This window comes from Protomyctophum parallelum (assembly GCF_964188405.1).
Source record: "Protomyctophum parallelum genome assembly, chromosome: 9".
Classification (NCBI taxonomy): domain Eukaryota; kingdom Metazoa; phylum Chordata; class Actinopteri; order Myctophiformes; family Myctophidae; genus Protomyctophum; species Protomyctophum parallelum.
Genome location: NC_139706.1, coordinates 22221656 through 22245444, shown reverse-complemented (window position 1 = coordinate 22245444; position 23789 = coordinate 22221656). Strand labels below are relative to the sequence as shown.

General features: G+C 44.2%; 1 protein-coding gene across 1 annotated transcript; it reads left to right on the top strand.

The window, feature by feature from the left end:
• Positions 1 to 10180: 10180 nt before the first annotated feature.
• On the top strand, positions 10181 to 23789 carry hepacama (hepatic and glial cell adhesion molecule a; the record flags this gene model as incomplete). Its single annotated transcript, XM_083773170.1, has 8 exons — positions 10181 to 10286; positions 14719 to 14883; positions 16572 to 16922; positions 17756 to 18037; positions 20672 to 20762; positions 21613 to 21692; positions 22230 to 22300; positions 23367 to 23789. 8 exons carry the CDS (start codon positions 10181 to 10183, stop codon positions 23787 to 23789), a joined length of 1569 nt encoding a protein of 522 aa, XP_083629296.1.

Here is a 23789-nt window from a genome sequence, read left to right as displayed (position 1 = left end):
CGGTGTTTTGTACCGGGTAGGGGAGTATGGGACGGGAGTAGGGGGGTGCGGGGGCGGCTGCTCAGATCGTTTTTTTCGTGCCGGCACACGCCCCTCTAGACCAGAAATCACCCAGGCTGGGCCAGGCTGGGTTCTATAGCCTACAGACTGCATCCACACAGTCGCGTCACAAAGATGCCAAATGCCAAGTCTCTTTCTGTTTTTAGACAGCTGGTGGATGGAAATGCAGCTTCGCCCACGCTGCAACTTGCAGCGTCGGCCAGAAAGCCGGAAACGCTTTGCAGAAAAGTCGGATCTACGGGTTTCAAATACTTTGCGCAAAGAAATCAAACAGATGGGGCAGTATAGGGTAAAGCATGTTTTCAGCGCTCACCCACCATGGGGCGAGACCCCAAAAATGTCAGAATCGATAAATACATCTACCAGAGTCTAAATCTTAGGCTATAGCCTATAGAGAGTGAATGCACATGCTTCACTTTTCCACCGGAACAAGCCCCCCCCCCCCCCATCTAGACTGAACATTGAGCAGCATGGAGCGTTGGAGCTTGGAAGTGCTCGTTGGAAATCACACAATGGTCCTTCTGCGTACCACCTGTTTCTAAAATGCACATAATGCAGGAGGCAACAGTACGTTGCTTTGCTTCAATGACATGACAGAAAGTAGCCCATATAACTTGTCTATGGTGGATTTTTATGAAACAAAAACTTTACAGATATAGAAAGAGGATCAGGCTTTCCGTATACACCTGCATGGAATGTTGGTGAGTTTAACGTTTTTTAATATACAATCAGATAGCTTTTCTGTTTGGATAAATGGGCTGTCAAGGCCAGAAAGTAGTTTTTGCCACTCATTCCTGCAACTTCCGGGTACGATGATATGTGCATAGCCTCTATAGGTGCTATATATGGCACCAACAAGATATGTATGTGCTACAGACTAGTAGCACTAAAGGAGGTTCCCCTGCCTATGATTATGAGCCAAAGAACTATTTTAATGCCATTTGTTCACAGTATCACCAGTAAGACAGCAGACTGCCGGGCGAGCGCTGGCGCTCTGGCATGGGGGGTCAGATCAACATACGGAATGAATTCTGTACTGGCCATACAGTATATGGAGCGTGTCTTGAGTGTACAGGGTTTGATGAGGTCAGATCAACATATGGAATGTCAGAACAGGTCAACGCCATATATAAAGATCTAAGGGTGGCATGCTGCATGACCATATATGGGGGAGTGACCAATCAAACAAACAACTGACGGGAAATGCACGATTCCATAGTGCGACCTGCCGTCGCAATTACAGTACATACAGTACGACTACAAATTTATGGAAACATTAGTAACGGGTCTAGCAGTGCTGTGAGTGATTTTGCACATATACATTATCGCTCAGCAGGAGTCCATAACTAACGACAAGCCTACTACAGACTCTGTGATTATATTCCCATGCTGCTCCATAGATCACCAAGCCAGCCAACCAGCATGCATCAGATTGATATAGTAGTTGCAGTGACTTATTTATGTAATCGATCAATACAATTGAATGCCACAGACGAAAAACAGTCTAAGTCCACACTATTGATCCATAATGTATAAATGATAGATACGGGTTCAGGACAACGAGGCCTTTTCGTGGAGGGGTCAGAATGAAATTTGGACTTAGACTGTTTTTCGTCTGTGGTACTCAATTAGCCTTTTGGAAAGTGAACGAATGTACTCGCAAACTGTACTGTATTGTGGTTCTCAATGGGGTCCGGGAGAGAGGGTTCCAGGAGCTCCCCAACAACGTTAATAGATATAGCATCAAAGTCAGTTCAACCACTTAATATAGGTTCAACCCAGTAATATAGGGCTGTGGCTAGATCTGCAATACAAAAAAAACACAATTCTTGTGGTCCCTGGCACAAAATATAGTGTGAAATGTGTGTTGGAGAAGCACTGCTCTACTAGGATAGGCTACTGTATGTGCCTTGTGTGGTTTGACAGGGTGTGTTCTAATTGTGGCGTGACAGATTCATGGCCGTATGGCAGCACAGACATCCATTCCTCTCTCTCTCTCTCCATCGTCACACGCAGCAGTAAGCACTAAGCACGCTCTCTAATTAGAGACAGAGAGCTTGTGTTACCAACGTTGCTGCTGTTTCGTCTCCCATGTGGACAACAAAAAAGGGGAGCCGATAAATAACTCATACACGCTCATAACTCACAGCCGTTGTACATTTTTAATGTTTAAAACCCACTTAGGCCCTGGTTTATACATTGTTGTGCAACGTGCACATGCAATTATCTTCTTTCTCTGTGTGTGCATGAATGGGCCTATACATAGAAGTCTTTGTTGTTGTTTCGTCTCTGTCGGGTGGAAACCTCATATGTCCAGAACTGTTAGGCTACTTTTCAGGATTCAAATTAAAAAATATCAAACTTAGCAGATCTACAAGCTCAAAGTGTGACGATGTATGTAGTATGATCAAGTAGGGTAAGAAAAAACGGAAAAAGGTTAAAATATGGAGATAAGAGTTTTCTGCGCGACAGCAACGATATGATTTCCCAAAACAGGGGGCTTTGTTTTCTGATTTCCCAAGCTATGAACAGGTCTATTACAGAATAAGTGATTATGTTTTGATTCCCATTCAGTCTAGAAAGAATAAGATGGGTGATGCTGCTCGGAGCGGTGTATACAGAATGGTTTCCGTGAGATTCTCTTCTCTCCCCTGGCCTAGCATCCATCCATCCTCCTCCCCACCACGCTCTCCCGTGCACCCACACACATCACACATCTGAGCCCGTACACCAGCACACGAGTCCACGACACACATATCCTCACCACACTGCTGCATTCACACAGCAAAAACACCCACCCACGCAGGCCCGCACACACACACACACACACACACACACACACACACACACACACACGGCTCCCACGCACAGGAGTTACTCATTCCCACTACACGCATCACAATTTCTTGCACAGCCAGACAGACACACACCACACGCATGCACACGGCCACACGCACACGCTCGTCCACATGCATATTGTGCACAGGTTCACGGTTCTGCTGTCACCAGCTGGGGGAAGATGGGACATTTAAAGTGTCAGGAGGCAGGCTCCCTGTGGCATTGCACAGCTTTAATGTAATACGCTGCTTCTTCAGCCTGACAGGCCAAGTCCACAATGGTCTCATCAATGTCCCAATCCCTACTCATTCTGCCTTCCCACTATCTCTCTCTCTCTCTTTCCCTCCCTCCATCTTGCTCTACTTTCTGGGCCCCTATAGGTGCTATGTTCCCCCGTCTCGTTAATGTGAGATCAGATCACATGTATTCCACATGCACACACCTCCCAACATAGTACAACACCCGTGTGGGGGCTGTGAATTGATGTGTGCCTTTATGTGAAGAAGAGCCTTCGTTTATATTATTACATCTTGAATCTGCATTGGCTAGATCTGTGCGAATGTTTTTATGTATCTGTCACAGTTCAGGTCAGGATATATGTAGGACCCAAATGCAGTTTGAGACAGATCAGGTCGGTACAAAGTGTTTTAGAACAAAAAAAGAAAACTAATAACAAAGCCACATGCAAGCTGGTGGGTGTGGCCACATAAAGAAATCTCTTAAATTTCTGTATACAAATTTCTGTATAAACAAAAAACTATAATCACCAGTAAGACACCCTGAGGGCGAGAAGCGGGGGTCAGATCAACATATGGAATTAATTATTTACTGGCCATATATGGAGTGTGTCTTGAGTGTACTGGGTTTGATGAGGTCAGATCAACATGGAATGTCAGAACAGGTCGGCTCCATATGGAGATCTAATGGTTTTATCAAGATAATCAAGTTTTGTCACTCATGTTCTAGACCTCTTTTTTATATATATTATTTGATATACTCAGGTTGAGGCCGCCTCGCGTAAGGTCTTCTTTGGGCTTCTTGCCTCCTCCTTAAAAATCTTTTTTGAGTGGTGCAGCCACTCCAAAGAACAGCAATGTCTGTTTAGGTATAGCAGTAGAGGCAAAAGTGGCGCTGTTATGCTAGAAACAGAGAGAGAGATATGTTGCACTGTTGCCTGCTAATTACAATGTGGAGCGTGCATGACATAGACAGAGAGAGAGAGAGAGAGAGAGAGAGAGAGAGTGTTGTCAGCTAATTCCCCCCACACAGTAACTCTGTCATTTCTCGACCGTTTCGGACGTGGGGTGGCTCGCCGGAGCGTACCCTGTACACGTTGAGTGTACAGGGTTTGATGAGGGCCCAGGTAGGGCCGGGCCTTAAGTTTCTGGCCTGGTGAGAACGGCACTAATAACTTTATACTTTTATATGGAGGCGTGATGTCACGAGTCGTCATGTTTTAGGGGGCGGGGGGATCACGGCACTCCATCCAAGACCAAACTTATGTTTTTCACAAAGAAAGAGCTTTAAATGGAAATTATCCTCAGCTATACACCTCTAATGGCACCACCATTGAACGAGTACCTTTTTATAAATACCTCGGGATCTGGCTGGACGAGAAACTTACTTTTAAAACACACATTGAAATTTTAACAAAGAAATTGCGAATGAAGCTTGTCTTTTTTTCCTAAACAGATCCTGCTTTCCTGGCCTACCAGAAAGAGACTAATTGAAGCACTTTTCATCTCCGCTTTGGACTACGGGGACATTATATACAGAAACGCATCAGCTACCACACTTAAAATCTTGGACCCAGTTTATCATTCTGCCCTCAGATTTATAACAGGCGACAGCTATAACACTCATCATTGCATACTATATAATAAGGTTGGTTGGCCCTCCCTTGCGACAAGGAGAGACTAACATTGGTTTTTATTCATATATAAAGCTCTAATTGGGAACTTACCTTCTTATTTAAATTCTCTTTTAAAATGGAAAACCATTTCTTATCATACACGCTCTCAAGAATATTTGATGCTTGAGACCATACATGCCTCCACTACATCTGGAAAGTCTGCCTTCAAGTGCACTGCCGCACACACTTGGAACATCTTACAGACTTCACTAAAATACAGCTCTCTTCCTTCTCTATATCACTTTCAACTTGACATATCAACGCTGGTAAATATCAACTGTAGGCTACCTGTTTTAATTGAGCACTATGCAATGTTCCCTTATTATTATTACCAGTAATATTTTACTCTATTTATCTATGTTTTGTTTTCTTGTTGTTTTCTTGTTTTATGTTATGTTTTGTCCCTCTGGTTGTGTCGTTGTACATGGCGTCACATCATAGATGGACTATTTTGGGATATGGTGTTGGTCTGCACGGCTGGCTTCTCTGCTTGCCTCAGACAGCCTGTCAGTGGTGGTAATTAGACAGGGATATGAGCCAGCACAAACAGTAGGGGGCGCACACATCTGCTCTTCAGTGGTTTAAATTATTATGACTGTTGGCCTACTTATCTCATGCTTTACCATTAGATGTCATGCCAACACGGTAGCGGCGTCCTTCAGATGTCGGTCAGTATGGTAATTTGTCCACCATCTATAAACAATAACACACTTTCACTGACACACGGTGTGGAGCAGGGCAGCTAGGGGCAGGGTTGCTATCGTTGCTGTTGGGCAGAAACCTTGGATCTCCATATTTTACATTTATATGGGTTGTCGGGGGTAAAACTAAATGAATGCCCTATTTTGTCATACTACAGACAGTGTCACCAAGAAGTATAAAAAATATGCACTTAAGCAATGTGTTGTGAGGTTGTTCATCAGCTATTTTAGATTTTTTTGGGAAAGTGAAGGTGACCTTAAGTGTGTCTGTGGGATTTATAAATAGGTTAAAGTAACAGTTTTGGACATAAATTATTTCTGCCCGATGCTATATAGACCGATTCACTGCCCTGGGGCCTGGGCGCGGCCATTACTGAGGTGTAATCCATGGAGCAGGTGCTCCGTAGGCCAGGTGTACCTAATCAGTGCTGTTGCGCTTAATGGTACACCTCAGTAATGGCCGCACCCAGGAAACCCTCTGTGAATCGGTCTATACCGGTAGCCTATATACTATGTGCAGCTTCTCTGCTTCTCTGCTTCTGTGACACGCCTGCACTCTCTTTCTCGCACGCACGCACGCACGCACACACACACACACACACACCCTCCCTCACACACACACACACACACACACACACACACACACACACACACACACACACACACACACAATACAGTCACTCACACCACTCACAGATGCAGGCACAGAGAAGCTCATTCTCTCGCCCTCTCTGCCACCCTGCTCGGTTTAAAATGTCCCTCTTGATTTAGGGTTGTATACCGCTACAAGATGAGAGGGGATGAGAGAGGCGATGCTTTAACCCCAGGCAGACAGAGGGGGCATAGAGGGGTGATGGTTCCCACTTTGATGGCCCACAATACTGAGAGAGAGCAGTCAGTATTCTACTGCCCAGGGAATATACATTTATATGACGTGGTGGACACTAAAACAAAGTACTAAGTAGCCAGTGCTGGATTTAGGAGTTGAGGGCTAGAGTAATTTTTCTGGTCCCCGGGCCCTAAAAATACCACCATTTTTGAGGGGCGCCAGCCCTTCCTATATTCCCAGCTTTGTGTGATTGTGTGTACTACATAGGGATGATTTGATTGGCTGAGCACGGAATGTGTACCACACTATCTGTGATAATGTATGATGTACGATGATAGGAGTGCCCCTCACTTCACACAAGTGTGATTTTTTACTACACAGTCTAGTCTGTGTCTCATAGGAGGGCTGTGGGCAGTTCAGAAACCCGTCCACCAGTGACATCATCGTTTGACTGTTTTAAAACAAGATTTGTGGGGGGGGGGGGGGGGGGGGGGGCTTTGTGTTTGTGTGTTTGTGAATGTGCTCAGGTGTGCCTGAGCACGGAATGTTATGTATATAATGATGTATGATAATGATACGAGCGGCCCTCACTTCACATGAGTGTGATTTAGTAGCCTATATATATATATTTATTTATTTTTCTCGTGAGAACGATGGCTTGATTGGATTCCATTATCGACTTGCAACTTAGGAATAGAAAGCCTGCCGTTTCTATTAGCTTGGATTCCCCATCGATGATGTCACTGGTGGACGTGTTTCTGAACTGCCCACATCCCTCCCATGAGACACAGACTGAGTAGAAAAACATTGTGGCATTTTATCATGAACATTAGTGAGGACCAATGAAGACAGGTTGAAAAGTGGTGAAGTATAGTTGCGAGATGTTCACAATCACCAGGGAATCTGTCCCACATGTTCTGGTCTTGCCCCAAATTGATACCATTCTGGAAATCTTTCTTTGACATAATTTCTGAAGTGCTGGAGACAACCATTTTGCCTTGCCCCCAAATTGCAATTTTTGGAATCCCGGAGGAGGATGTAGTTTTACCCAGAAAGCAACTTAATGTTATTGCCTTCGCCTCATTAATCGCCTGCAGGAGGATACTTTTACAGTGGAAGTCTGAGTCCCCTCCCTCGGCTAAATCATGGTTGATTGATGTTATGTCCTTTCTGAAACTTGAAAAGATCAAATTCACAATTCGAGGGTCCTCTGACAAATTTTACATTGGCAACCTTTAATATCGTATGTAAGCAGTTTAGAATCACTTTCACCTGACTGAAGACACATGGTGTTGGTGTGCGGATCTCTACTTGGTGCAATATATATAGCATAATATGTCGGAAATCATTACACATGAGAGTCGAGAAATGAGCCAATTAAGCGCTTTTTCTCTTTATATGTATATATATAGTTTTTCTTTTTATATATATATATATATATATATATATATATATATATATATATATAATTATTTTTATTTAATATTTTTTTACCTGTTTGTATTATTGTCAATCTTACCCCCCCATTGAAGTTGTTTATTAACCATAACCATGTGATCCCTTTCTTTGTGTCTTAGTATCTTATCTACCTCAAATTATTGTTTTTTTATACCTGTGTTTGTATGTTGTTTGTATGTCTGGCCTCGTGGGGAAAGATGGTGGGTGGGTGGGGAGGACTGGGAAAGGAGTTGTGGAAGAATATTTTAAATAACGAAGAGTCGTATTCTCTTTCTGTGAAAACTGCATATGATCAAACTCTTTGAATAAAATGTACTTTAATAATAAAAAAAAATAAAGTGGTGAAGTGTTCCTTAAACTCTGTATTTGAAATGGCAGATAAGAGCTACAAGCTCAGAACACAAAGTGCAGACAGTATAATTTCACTTGCAGTTGAATAGGCCTAACATTTGACCAGGAGTATCTATCTATCTATAGGTTTGACATGTACTACTTCTTTTTTCTCTCACCACTGGGAATATGAGGCGGGTGCGAGACGACAGCAGCTGTTCCCACACGTCTGTTAGTTTCCTAATTAATCAAACCCCTCGTGTTGACGACACCTCCTATACGAGTTCACACCCAGTACACTATTCGTGCATTTCATTGCTGCCGGGGCAGAAACCTCTCATCTCCATATTTTAAACTTTTTGTGTTTTTTCGTAAATTAGCGCCCTGCTTGATCACACTGCAGCGTCGCACAAAAGCATCTAACGTATAGCTCACGTTTTAACCTTTCGATCTGCTGCTTTTGATGCTTTTGAATTTGAATAAGACAGATCCACCCGACAGAGACGATTAATTTGTGTAGTATGGACAGTCGGTCACATAACATGTCTCTGTTCTCAGAGGATGGTTTTAGGGACCCACTAATTGAATATGTATTTCCTGACAAACATATATTATGTGCAAGAGCCAATCTCCTGTTTCTTTATACACTACAGAAAGGCCCCTTTTCCACCAGGACTGCATTTGTATTATTTATAGTACAATCTTTGCTTGCAGCGCCCCCACATTGTTTCTTCAGAAACAATATTTTCTAGTTGGTATATGCAAATCTGCCAATCAAATTGATTCCTGTATTGATTGTGATTCCCATTCATCATGCATGCCATTGCCAGACATTGCTGATTTAAAAAAATAGGCAGGCACTGCCTTTTTCTCCAAGCTGGTTTGATGCATCTTTTACACCACCAAGAGGGCAGACTGAGAATGACGACGATGTTCCTTCTCAGAAGGCCTATTCATCTGGCAGACCTGCTCAGTAGTAGTATAACAAAACCTGTTCCAGACGTGCGTGCGTGCGTGTGCATGTGTGAGTATGTATGCGCCATGCGTGTGTGTGTCCTCCACTTTCGGCAATTGTCTCTGCATGTATCATTGGTTACATTTGTGTAAAATGTGCGATACATTAACACTGAGGATTGGTACTGTGTGTAGAGTCACCAGCAGGACTGCTAGCCAAGTGAAAAATGGTCTGTTTTATTGTGAGGCTCCCAGTGGGGATTTGCACAGGAGGGGAGGAGGAGAACATAGGAGCGGATGGAAGAGGGAGTGAGAGAGGGAGGGTTGTTGTTTTTCAAGTTCTGACATCTTAAGTTCTTCAAGTGGGGTCCTTTCAAAACCACTGTTCTGTTGAGTTGTTCTTTTCAGCCGGAATTCCAGCCAATTATCAACTCATAAAAAAAGAAAAAGAAAAAAAGAAATTTGTTATTTTCTTTAACATTTTTTGGAGGGGTGGGGAGGAAAGTGCATTCGAAAGTCATTTGTACACATTGACTTATTTATTTGTCTCAAAGGTCAAATCTCAAATGATTTTGGGGGGATTTTACCTCAAGAACAAATATTACAATATAATATATAGTGCAGTATCACTTAAGAAACATAAGAAACATATAGTTGAATCGCACTGTTCGCACAAAGAAGGCTTTTTTATGATTCTTTGACTCGTTATTGCATTTGGCTTTGTAGGGCACCACTGTATATACCATTCCAATAAAACAAACTATTATCTCTCAGCTTTTGTGTATTTTTTCTTTTTTGGAAGGGGAAAAGTTGAAGAGAAAGAGGTCTACTGTCTCACATGAACACACACACACACGCGATCACACACACACACACACACACACACACACACACACACACACACACACACGCGCGCGCACACACACTGTTGGCTGTTGTTGACTGTGAGTGACTAGGGTGCAATGAGGAGAGAGAGCGGGGCTCAGTGGGGCCGGGGGAAGGCCAGTGAGAGTGTATAGCGCTCAGACACAGAGCTGTGTGGTGCGGTGGGAGGCTGGCTGGATGAACCATGTTCGCTGGGTGGAAGAGAGACTCAACATGAAGGCAGAGAGGACCTCCTCTTCCTCCACGGTCACTCTGAAACGCATTCCTACGCCGCCCAAGGTCTCTGGCCTCGTCCTGACACTCCTCGTCTTCATCACAGGTGAGCGCAAAACTGTGAAATGAATGGATTCAACAAAAGGTTGAAGTCTGCGTTTGTTCATATAAGGCAAGAAGAACAGGAGGGGGGGAGCAAAATAATGTTCTGAAATCTACTTATTGAAAGGTTTATGAATATCTAGTTATTATTATTATGATCTATTATTATTATTGATATATTAATATTTTTGGTAAAATATCAAGGAAGTTTACAGTTTCAGAATAAAATCTTACCATGTAGGCCGTGTTGGCCACAGGGTTTTTTTTTGTTGGCCTGTATTATACTGTATTGTATTAGTCCAGGGGGCGTCATTGGGGTCCCATGGGATGCCACCACCCCATAGCGTTCATATTTAACCACTTAAACCCTGTGGTTGAGTGGAGTCTTAAAAAGGTTATCTTTGAAAAACAAAGAAGGGTCCCGTACACTGTCAGAAACTTGTCAAAAATGTTGCTCTTTATTGGTCAACGTTTCGGTCGATTAGACCTTCATCAGGACAGACAATTGACCATTGTCTGTCCTGATGAAGGTCTAATCGACCGAAATGTTTTTGGTAAGTTTCTGACAGTGTGCAGGACCCTTCTTTGTTTTTCAAAGATAACCTTTGCCCTACGCACCTGTCACTAGCCTTCTGAGGTGTGCATCAGCCTTTTGCTAATAAGTTGAGTGGAGTCTCTCAGGGCTATATGCTAGTGTCTTTTCGGTTTTCTGCTATTGTTTGGAGCTTTTGCTGAAAATAGCCAACACGAAGCATTGTTGTTAGCTTGTCGATCTGCAACGTTGATTTGACTTTAGTGAATCACAATCCACATCCGTTCCTCTACATCGTTTACTTGTCTGCAATCATAGGCCTATTACACACCACATTGAGTTCATGGAGATTTTTTAGTTTTTGTCGAAGCCAATAATTTAATGACCGGCGGAGTCACTCGGAGGCTCAGTAGGATACTCAAAGAGTCTCCTATTGACCCAGTCATCAAATTATTGGCTTAGAAAGTCCTTTAACCTGGTGTGCCTACTTTTGGTCACGTCATTTTAGGTGAACAAACTTTCAAACAATTCCTTTCAAGCTCACAATGCGTCACAGCAAGCTTGTGGAACCATAATTTCCACTACATTTCAAACTAGATAAAGTGCCCCTCGGGGCACAGGTCTCTAGGGCAGGTCAGGTTGTGGCCTCCTGGTGGTGCTATAATAGGCCAATGTGAAAAGGGTGCCATTTCTTCTTATGCCTTGGATGGCAATTTAATGATTTGAGGCATTTTGTTCAAAAAATGTGTTTTGCAAACATCCACCTGTTGGTGGCGCTATAAGAGGCCAATGTGAAAAGGGTGGGATATATTCCTCAGCCTAGTAGGAAAGTCTGTGAAAGATTTCATGTAAATTGCACGCTGCGTTCATGATTTGAGGCTTTTTGTTCAAAACGGGCCAATACGGCAAACTTTTAAAGCCAATGTTAGCCAATTACGATGGAATATGAAATATTGGACAGATCCGTCTTGAACACATGACTATACGCACGGACACACGGACATACTCACACACTCACACACACACACGGACAGAGTGCAAAACATACTCTCTCCCCATGGCTTCGGCCTAGTGGAGACAATACGTTTTAAGTGGTTACTTTTTTTGTCACCCCCTACGCTGTAACGTAGGATTATTTCTGTCCTTGCAATGCAATACATTAGTCGTAGGATTGTTTTTATTCTATACTGTACATTAACATTGTATTAGCCATAGGATTGTTTCTGTCCTTACATAATGCTGTGTGGATTGTTTTTGTCCTTACTCTACCCTGGGCAGACAGTAGCATGGTCTACTCTAGTCTCGTTCACAGTAGCTGCTCTATTCACAGCTTGCAGCTTCCTGAGCTCAAAGGAGCCTGGACCGGCCTCCGCTATTGTGGACATGTACTGTACTGGAAGAGCTTTATTACTGTACTGTAAAGGGGAGCATGAGTAGTGTTGTAGTACTTGAGTCCTTGACTCACCTCAAGTCCGGCCTCGAGTCCATATTTTCATTTACTCTGTCTCGTCTCAGTCTCAGTCTCGCCCTTAATTTGACTCGGTCTTGTCTCACCTTAATTTGACTCTGTCTTGTCTCAGTCTCGCTCATAATTTGACTCTGTCTTGTCTCGTTCTCGCCCATAATTTGACTCGGTCTTGTCTCGGTCTCGCCCTTAATTTGACTTGGACTTGACTCAGTATTGAACTAAGTTACTCAGGACACTTCCCCCATGCACCGAGTCCACTCAAGTCACAAGTCACATTTGTTTTACATCATCATTACATCGACTAATCATAGCAACATGAGTTAGACTTTAATATATTAGCGCCCCTGACTTCACACAGGTGTGATTCTTTATACCCATATTATGATGAGCCCTTAACATTACCAGTAAGACACCCTGAGGGCAAGGTCGCGTGCACGCATCCGCCTGGGTGACAGCAGACTGCTGGGCGAGCACTGGCGCTTTGGCATGAGGGGTCAGATCAACATATGGACTGAATTCTGTACTGGCCATATACTGTATGGAGCGTGTCTTGAGTGTACAGGGTTTGATGAGGACAGATCAACATATGGAATGGCAGAATAGGTCATTACTCCAAGATCTAGAGGGTGGCAGTGGGGGCAGTATCTTGAGTGTAGAGGGTTCGATGAGGTCTGGCCATATATGGAGCATGTCTTGAGTTTCTGTTGGGTGGAAACCTCATAGAGCACCGAAGTCCTGACGTCACTGTCTTATTTTTCAAACACAGTTCTTATATGAAGCGACCTAAAATGGGGATGGGGGGATTTCAATGCAAATAAAAAAATACATGAACCTGTGGACTGGCGCCCTCTACTGAAAGTGACGTCAGACTTAACTGTATGTCCAAAATTGGTACTTTTCAGGATTCAAATTCAAAAGCAGCAAAAGTAGAAGATCTACAAGCCCAAAACTCGTCGCTTCACACCGTGTTTCACGCTTGTATCTACTAGCCTAGACTTTTGATACTATTGTGTTACGCTGTAGTATGATCATGATAGGGCATTAATTGACACAAAACTATACAGCAACAATATCTATATCCACATATACATGTACATACACAATACACAAACACTCTCTCACACGCACACACACACACACACACACACACACACACACACACCATGTAATTAATGTAGAACTCTATTTTAGTTGATGTGAAGGCATGTCTTCTGCAGAGTGTGTGTTATATTGGTGCTGATATAAGTAAGGGTCAGTGTAATATCCCATCATTATCCGTACCAACCGTCCAGTTTACTCTGCTGCTCCCACCATGTCACAATCACTGCAGCCTGTGTGACACTGCTGCTCTGCCAATGACAAAGAGTCTCTCTCTCCCCCTCTCTCTCTCCCACCCTCGCTCCCTCCCGTATGTGTGCTCTCTCTCTCTCTCTCTCTCTCTCTCTCTCTCTCTCTCTCTCTCTCTCTCTCTCTCTCTCTCTCCCCCTTTCTCCTTTCATGGGAGGAAACTTAGTTCCAAAACAATCCCGCTCTTTGTCTTATCGTCCTGGCAACGCCTGTCAGGCGGACCAAATGGTTACTACGGCAATGAGGCGATGCCATGCCTGCTACTGCCACAATTTAGAGAACAGTGGATAGTGCTGAATCAATCTCTCTCTCTCTCTCTCTCTCTCTCTCTCTCTCTCTATCTCTCTCTCTCTCTCTCTCTCTCTCTCTCTCTCTGTCTTAGTTCTCATTAGCTCTTTGTGGTGTGTTCGGCAGAAACCTATAATAATACTTGAGTCAGGACCATTTACTGCAACAGATGGAAATGGACAGACAGTTCAATGTGGCATGAAGGGCTCTGCTCTGCTTTAGCTCGTAAGATGTTCCCTAAATTGCACTAAGCAGGGGACGCTTTGCATTCTCTATTTCATTGAGATCACACATTTTGCAGATTTGACCTTCTTCATCCAACCCAAAATAACGACCTGTTCATTCAATATAAACTGGCCTTATAATCTGAGCACAGACTAGTGATCTTAGGTTTAATAAAAACAGTTTTCTATACTATACTATACTATACTATACTATACTATACTATACTATACTATACTATACTATACTATACTATACTATACTATACTATACTATACTATACCAGTATACCTGAGAGCGAGATGAAGGCGAGGTCACGTGCACGCATCCGCCTCGTTGACGGCAGACTACTGGGTGAGCGCTGGCGCTTTGGCATGGGGGGGTCAGATCAACATATTCTGTACTGGCCATAAGGAGCAGTCCTGAATGTACAGGGCTCGATGAGGCCAGATGAACATATGGAATGTCAGAACAGGTCAGCTCCATACAGTATAGACTTGGTTCACTTCTATAGAGCCACTGTGGAGAGTGTCCTCATCTTCTCAGTCACAGTGTGGTATGGAAATACAACCATTTTAGAAAGGAAACAGCTGGAAAGGGTGGTACGCACGGCATCAAAAATCATTAGCCTCGACCTCCCATCTGTCTCCTCTATCTACTCCACTCGCACCAAGCATAGGATGCAGAAGGTGATTGCCGACCCCTCCCACCCTGCCAGCTCTCTTTTTGCACCTCTGTCCTCAGGTAAAAGACTTTGGTCTCTATAAAGTGCAATACCTCCCGCTTTAAGAACAGCACTTATCCCGAGGCTGTTCGCCTCCTGAATGCTGACCCTCTTTTCACTCGCACTTTACAGCGTGAAGCTGCTTTGTAATAACGATGAACTGTGAGGAATTGCTATTTATTTACCATGAACTGTAACATTGCATTCTTCTTATTTATTGGTCTCTCTCTCTCATGAATTGTAACGTTTGCATTCTTCTTATTTATTGGTCTCTCTCATAGGATGTTTGTACTTTTGTATCTTTGTCTGAATATGTGATGTGAATATGGGTCGTCTGTCTGTTTTTATCTAAGGGACATTATCTTGAGTGTACAGGGTTTGATGAGGGCCCAGGTAGGGCTAGGCCTTAATTTTCGGGTATATTGAGAACTCGCCGGCTGACGGGTGAGGCTGCACTAATAACTTTGGCCCGGCTAGAGTTTGAATGGACAAGTATAAGTCAAAATGCAGAACAGGTTCTGACATATATCTATATGGAGATCTGAGGTCAGATGTAGAGTACCTGGCCAATATTGATGGCATCAGGGATCTCCATATATGGGCTTAACTGTGACAGCAGGTCGCATACTGTCACGTGATGTCACGATGACCTGGGCGGCGCGGCCCCATATATGGGGGCTGACGTGACGTCACGTGATGTCACGATGACCTGCATGGGGGCTTGCCTGGTGTGACACAATGGAAATGCAAGATTCAATAGTAATTGGGTTTAAATGGCCATGCAGTGTCACTGAAAATAGCCAATCCAAAGCCTCGTGCTGTGATGTGTTGTTGTAACTTGTGAGCTTGTAGATCTGCACTTGTGAGACGCGACACGCAAAAAAAAAAAATCAGACCTACCGACCGCATGTTGTGACGGGAACAGATTTATTGCATGTGGTTGTCAAGGCAGAGCTGAAGTATAGCACGGGCACAATGGTTCCCCCATAAATCTGTAGGAGCTGTGATTAGACAAACATAAATCACTACCAGCGTCTAACCTTTACAGTGAAGAGCAAGATGGCTGCCATACATGTGGTTAACCACAGTTACCAGAGGGTATATCAGCACAGTAAATTAAGTAATTTAAAATTTTCATTACTTTTATAAATATTGTACTTTTACTCCACTACAATTATTTGAAAACTTTAGTTATACTTTGCAATCTGGGAACCCATCGGCAAAAAAAGGAAAAATAAAACTCTGCTCAGAGATTAGTTAATTCGTAGATTTTGATTATTATTACAAAACATTAACCACTTCAGCCCTATATACATTTCCGCCATTTGAAAATAGCCGATCTACAAGCTCACAGTGAGCTTGTAGATCTTCTATTTTTATACATTTGAAAACTAGAAATGCTGCACAATGAGTCTGAGTACTTTTTACTTTTGGCACTTTAAGTACATTTCAATGACAATACTTTTGTACTTTTACTCAAGTACATATTGAATTCCGGACTTTTAGTATTTCTGTATTGATACCTTTTACTTGGGAACCCCTTTTGGTGTTATTATTATTATTATTATTATTATTATGTTGTGCTTTAGCTATTGAAAAATAGCAGATCTACATGTAGAAGACATTTTTAGAATCTGATCTCAGGTCAGAATGGGTTAATAATAAGTAAAACATGTGAGCACTTTTTCCCACCACTGCTCCACAACAGGCACCCAGGTGTCGGGGGTGAACGTGACGAGCCCGACCCAGGCGGTGAGGGGCACGGTGGGCAAGGAGGCCCTCCTGTCCGTCAGCTACACCAGCCGCAGCGCCGACCAGCCCGTCATCAAGTGGCAGCTGAAGAGGGAGCGGGAGAAGCCCGTCACCGTGGTCCAGTCCATCGGCACCAGCGTCATCGGCAACCTGAGGCCCGAGTACCGCAACCGCGTCCTGGTGTTCGAGAATGGCTCCCTTCTGCTGCACAACCTGCAGCTGTCCGACGAGGGCTCGTACGAGGTGGAGATCTCTATCACCGACGACTCCTTCACCGGGGAGCACTCCGTTGAGCTCTCCGTCGACGGTATGTGTATGGCGACCGTTGGCAGTGTCCAGGGTTCCCAAACGAATGCAAGGCGCGCAGAGTCGCAACTCACTTTGTAATGCTCCAGGTAACTTTTATTCACGAACAGCAGGCAGGTCTTTCTCAAGTATATCATATATAATACAGTATTATACTGTACTTGAGAAAGACCGATACGGGTCGAAACGTTGTATGTCCTGCCTGCTGTGTTTGTGAATAACCCTAACCCTAAGGGCCGATTCATACTCCTATTTTAGAGCCGAATAAAAGTCGGTTCGGCGCTGTAGAGCCTACAATTTGACATCATTTGAGGTTCGGGGGGACAGGTACCGTCCTAAAGTCGGCTCTTCGGTGCTACTGAAAATGTCTGACGAGCCAAAATCTTTTCGGCACTACAGCGCCGAAACAGCGGTAAAATAGGAGTTTGAATCAGCCCTAACCCTTACCTGGAACATTACAAAGCGAGTTGCGAGCCCTTGCTTTCATTTAGGTTATTGTCTCCCCCAGGCCGAAAGCATGGTGAGAGAGTACATGTATGTACTGTATGTATGTTTTGCACTCCGTCCGTGTGTGTGTGTGTGTGTCCGGGTGTCCGTCCGTCCGTGAGTAGCTAATCTCCGGCACCGTTAACCCGGTCGATGTCAAATTTTGCACACACACTGGATGCCAACACTAAACCTCTGCCCCAAACGGCCTGTTATAGCGCCACCAGGAGGCCAACTTTTATATTAGTCCTCCAGATTCTGTCCAAAAATCCCGTAAATCGTTACACAGTAGTACGTTGTATAATATACTTTCCCCACCACTGCTCATTGGCCTTCTGTCGTCCACAGTTCCCGTGTCCAAGCCGAACGTGCAGATGATGGCGTCCTCCGTCCTGGAGTACAGCGAGTACTTCTACATACACTGTTTCCACAGCAACGGCACCAAGCCCGTCTACGCCTGGCTGAAGGGGGGCAACGTGCTGGCCAATGACTCGCGCCTGCTGCTGTCACATGACCAGAAGGTCCTGACCATCACGCGCGTCCTCATGTCGGACGACGACGTGTACGCGTGCACCGTGGACAACCCCATCAGCAGCACGAGGAGCGCGCCCGTCCATCTCACCGTCTACAGTTAGGTGGCGCTGTGATGCTATACTGCCACAGTACGACAGTGATTGTCAAAGTGAGGGGAGGTTACACAGGTGGCCCCCAGCAAGATTGGTTAATAATCAGTTTAAACATTTGGAGGTTTTTGAGAATAGCCAATCTACAAGCTGCAGTTTGTCTATTTCTGAGGGGGGCCCCTCCTATGTCCATCTTTTAGTGTGTGTGTGTGTGTGTGTGTATGTGTGTGTGTGTGTGTGTGTGTGTGTGTGTGTGTGTGTGTGTGTGTGCGTGCGTGCGTGCGTGCGTGCGTGCGTGCGTGCGTGCGTGAGCACACAATGAAATGATGTATGATGATTTTCTATTATAAAAAAGAAAAAAGAGCGCCCCTCACTTCACACGGGTATAGATTGTATAGATCTGACAGAGAGAGAGAGAGAGAGAGAGAGAGAGAGAGAGAGAGAGTGTCCGTGTGGGTGGCAAGCCAGCAGGGGAGCACGGTCTCTGTCTCCAACTCCTGCAGGTTGGGTTATAGTTCAGGTGAGGTGACTGTTCAGTAGAGTGGAACTGGGAATAGTGTGTGGATGAGATACACTACTCCCTACTGTCAGCTGAAAACAAGCTGCTGGTGACTCCATGTGTACCAGAGGGGACATGTGGTTGTCTAGTCTACACCCTCCAAAGCACAACAAGAAAAAGGTTGGCAGTGACAAGGATCGTATACTTTGGGAGAATAAAGTGTAGGGTAAAGAAAGCCATGTTACATGTAGGCCTATGACGTAAAAGCAATGTTTTGCACAATCTCAAGGTGTTACTAATTGAGCTCCTGCCCTTCTAGACTTCCAGTCCTAGCTCTGGTCCATAGCCATACTGCTGCAGTAAGGCTCTGCTACTTTCGCTTTTAAATCTCACATGGAACTCAGACCAGCCTCTCCTCTTTAGTGGAAATCTCAAGAATGTTTGACCTACTCACCATTACAAAGACGGGTTGTGTCATTAGAAAGCCTACTTTCCTTAGTGGACGCACTCTGAGCCCCCCACCACACGTATAAACTGTACTTTTTTGCATCGGAGGAAAAATATTCTCTATGAGGAAATTCTCTGGGCAATATCAGTAGAGGGCGCATTGGAGTAACTAAAAGTATTTTTGTTTCCGGTGGAAACAAAATCCCTTTTTGCCCAAAAGGTACCAGGTATGTGTGGTGGGGGGCTCAGAGTGCTCCCACTAAGGAAAGTAGGCTTTCTAATGACACAACCTGCCTTTGTTTTGGTGAGTAACAAAAACGTTTTTATTTACGCTAAAGAGGAGAGGCTGGTCTGAGTTCCAGATTTAAAAGCGAAAGTAGCAGAGTCTTACTGCAGGGCAGAATCATAGAAGCAGTAAGGCTATGGACCAGAGCTATTCCAGTCCCTAAATTAACTCAATATCTTTGCTGGACAGTTGGTATTAAACACTATGTCCACCTGAGAAAAGATGTCTTACCGCAGGCAATAAAAGCAGGTATAGACCTTGGTTTTATTTTAGGCCACTTCACCGATTAAAATGTAACTTTTTATTGAAATGGATGAGGTAGGTGAGAGGTTGTGGTGGTTGCCAAAGTCTTTTTGGCATGAACATGAACTGGGCTACTTGACTAAGAAATGTGTGGGCATCTTGGGGGTTTGTCTTGGGGGTTTGTTTGTGCAGACATACAAACGGTATGCTTGTGAGGACCTTTTTTATAGGCTCATAAAACTGTTCCTGTTTTGATGAGTTTTTCTCGACTACAAATGTCAATATGCTATTTATATAGCATGTTTTTGATGCTAGACCCTGATGTGATGTTTACCAGGTATCCTAGTTTCTTTGCACACTACATATGTAGCTATTTATCATATTGTATGTTGATGAGGGTTCATGCTTGGACCTATATGTAGGTTAACTGTACCTCTTTGATACGAGCAGAAAGCATGGCAAGGTTTCACTATCTTAGAGACAGAACACTGAGCACAGAGCAGAAGTAAGACATGTGACTGCACTCTGCATGGGTCTGTTGTTCCCACAGAGTGTTGGCACTGCAGCAGTGGTGGAAAGTATCAAAGTGCTGTGTACTTTTAAGTGTAATTTTGAGGTATTTTTCTGTGTACTTTTAAGTGTAATTTTGAGGTATTTTTCTTTTTACTTAGTACTTCCAATGTTCCTACAGTATATGCGTTGACAATTTGAAAACAGTAGATCTACAAGCTCTGCGGCGTGTTGTGAGCTTGTACTGTAGACCTGGATTTTTATACCCATTTGCAAACTTGTGAAATGGGACCTCCTGCACAATGAGTACTTTTTTTTGTTACTTTAAGTACATTTGGATACCAACACTTTTCTAATTTTTACTCAAGTAAATTTTGATACATGAAAATATATATTTCCTAATATTATTTCTATGGTTGTACTGATACTTTTAAAAAACAAACAACAAACATGTGAACATCCATCACTGCACACGCACGCACACACACACACACACACACACACACACACACACACACACACACACACACACACACACACACACACACACACACACACACACACACACACACACACACACACACACACACACACACACACACACACACACACACACACACACACTCACCCCTGACCCCTGTCTCTCTCTGGTTTAGGACGTAGCTCGCTGTACATTATCCTGTCCACCGGGGGCATATTCCTACTCATCACCTTAGTGACTGTGTGTGCCTGCTGGAAGCCATCCAAGTAAGTACTCTAGCCTATATCCAATCTCTCTCTCTCTCTCTCTCTCTCTCTCTCTCTCTCTCTCTCTCTTATCTCTCTCTCTCTCTTTATCTCTCTCTCTCTCTCTCTCTCTCTCTCTCTCTCTCTCTCTCTCTCTCTCTCTCTCTCTTCTCTCTCTCTCTCTCTCTCTCTCTCTCTTTCTCTCTCTCCCTCTCTCTCTCTCTCTACTCCCTTTCTGTGGTTCAACTGTTGCTGGACTTCAGGACGTGATTAGAATCTTAATGAGTCGTCTCACTCTTTTCACACAGCTACAGATGCACACGTAATTAAGTTTGTGCACACACAATGACCAGTTTTCTCCCCCCCCATAGCAACAGATAGGGAGTAAATCATATACATCACAAAGTGTCAGCCTAAAGTTATCAGGCTACAGTATGTTGTCGTAAGTAATATTTTTATTATTATTATTATGGACCTGAAGGTGCGAAGGCCCCTATTTTTCTACAATTCTTTTTCCGCCACTTTTTGCAGGTCTGGCAGTTCTGTGCCGCTTTCGACGAAATCTGGCAATATGGTAGACGGTCATGGGAACGGTCAAGAACTGAAGGACCTCTGACCTTTAGATCTCCCAATTATATGACTGCATGAATTATATGATCCACTCTATCTATCCACTCCTGATGAATGACGTCGGAGATAAACAGATAACCACAACCCATTTCCATTAATTTGTAATCTGGAGTCTGGAGCCTGCTAATGCATGGTTGGCGGCGGGAGTACAGCGTTGTCAAACAACCCCTTCAGACAATCAGCGTAACAAAAAAAGTGACGTCATCTCCAGTTTTTCAAGAATGTTTATATTTTTTGGCAGAAAGAAGAACCGGCCTGTTCCCCCTCCTCAGCCTCCTAGAGCCCCCGTCTACGTGGAACAGAATGAAATTGGCTACGATGGTGAGCTACATTTATACCCAGGGGTCTTCGAGGTATTTCAGGTCAAGGACCCCTTAACTGAAAAATAGATGAAGCAGGGACCCCCAATACATAATGTATTAAAATTGCATTGTAGATTCAACTTTTTCATGAATCTGCGGCTGGTTTTTTCTATTGCCACGGAAAAAAAGGAAAAAAAAAGTTTGATGACGTTGTGTAGAGTGGTCCTAATGGCAAAGATCTGGCTGAAATGTGCCTGAATAATGCGTTTTATATTAACTGTATAATATGTGAAGACATTGAGGGCGGGATAATAGGCCTAGACCCAAGGCACTTATGAATAGTCTGGGGTTGGTTGGGAGGCACGTGGAGTGCTGGTAAGTTCGATCCTAGCAACCAGACAACACTATGCTGATTCTGGTATAGTGGGATGTATCAGATTCATGTTAATGTGTATTTTCAGACATTTAACCACTGTACTTGGTCTGCTCTTTTTCGGCAAAGAGGTACAGCACATAGCCAACACAAATACTAAACCAAATCTATTCATGTTCACAGTCGATGTTGTTCCTAAACCAACAACTCTGGGCCGAAGGAGTCCCATGCCTCTATATGTTCTCAATGAAGATGTAAGTGACATTTTCTATAGGCCTACTGCCACTCTCTTTCACACACACACGCATGCATGCAGGCTTTGTCTAGATGTAAGAAAAAAAAATAAAAAAAATAAAAAACAGTGTTACAATTAGGGGACGTTTGTGACAAGATCCTAACTTTATAGATTACATTTCAGAATTGTTTCTCAAAAAAACGTTTCGGCCTCGCAGGCCTTCGTCAGGTATACTCCCGTGAGGCCTAAACGTTGTTAGCCATGGTTCATGACTCTCGTATTCATACGAGAGTCATGAAGAAACTGCACCCTGTTTTTGGCGCTCGCTACATTTACAACTTTTCCGTATATATAAACATTCGGAATTCAAATATAAAGTACTCACAATTTGTCCCATGGGTGTTAGTTAGTTACAGCACCAGCGATTAGAATTTCTGCATCCCGCGTTGTTTAATAAAAAGCATTTTTATCCGAGCTGTTATTTTGCCATTGGCTTTCAACTACGCGCCCCTATCGGTCGGGAGTAGGGTGGCACTCGGTGTGTTCGATATAGGTACGCTGACCGCCCTGCCAATACAGACTAATAGGCGAGTGCGCTCCCGGTGTGCAACTGTGGATTTCCCAAACGAACCCCGTTTGAAAAAAGTAGCCGGGGAGCTCGGATAAAAATGCTTTTTATTAAACAACGCGGGATGCAGCAATTCTAATCGCTGGTGCTGCTACTAACTAACACCCGTGGGACACTTTGTGAGTACTTTATATTTGAAATCTGAATGTTTATATATACGGAAATCTTGTAAATGCAGCGAGCGCCAAAAACAGGGTGCAGTTACTGCATGACTGTCATGATAATCATCATGGCAGTCATGTTTCAGGGCTAAAACGTTGTATTCTTTTGTCCGCTCTGTTGTCAATAAATTATTTTGGGAGCTTTTCAAACGGTGTGCGGATCTCCTCTCTCCTTTCTCAGTTATATTTTGGATCCTGCACCCGTTGCGGTTTGTGGATGTGCGTGCACCTTTTGACCATTGTGGACGGTGTACATTACCACCATGTTAATCAATCTCCTCATTCTCCTGTTGCAGGAAACTCTAGAGCGGTTTGAAGAGCGGCCCGGCAGTCCAGTGAGCCTGCAGTCAGAAATGAGCAGCCACCCTCCCTACATCCCCGTCTCCCATCCCCGCTCCTCCTCCTCCTGCTCGGGTGGCACGCTGGAAAGGCCGGTGTGGACCACCCCGCGCCGCTACAACCGCAGCCCCTTGCCCTCTCCCCTGGCACATCCCCTCCCACTGCGGCCCCCGGCTCCCCCCCTGCGCCCAGTCCGCTCCCCGGTCCAGTTGCCTCCTGGGGAGTTGTCGGAGTTGTCGTCATCCCAACATGGCTTCACCCCCATAAGGAAGTACAGGCCTCCCGTAGGTATCCCCACCAGCCACCACCACCTGCCTGTGGAGGCGGTGGAAGGCCCAGAACTGTCTGACCACCAGCGTCATTCACCCGTTCCACAGTGA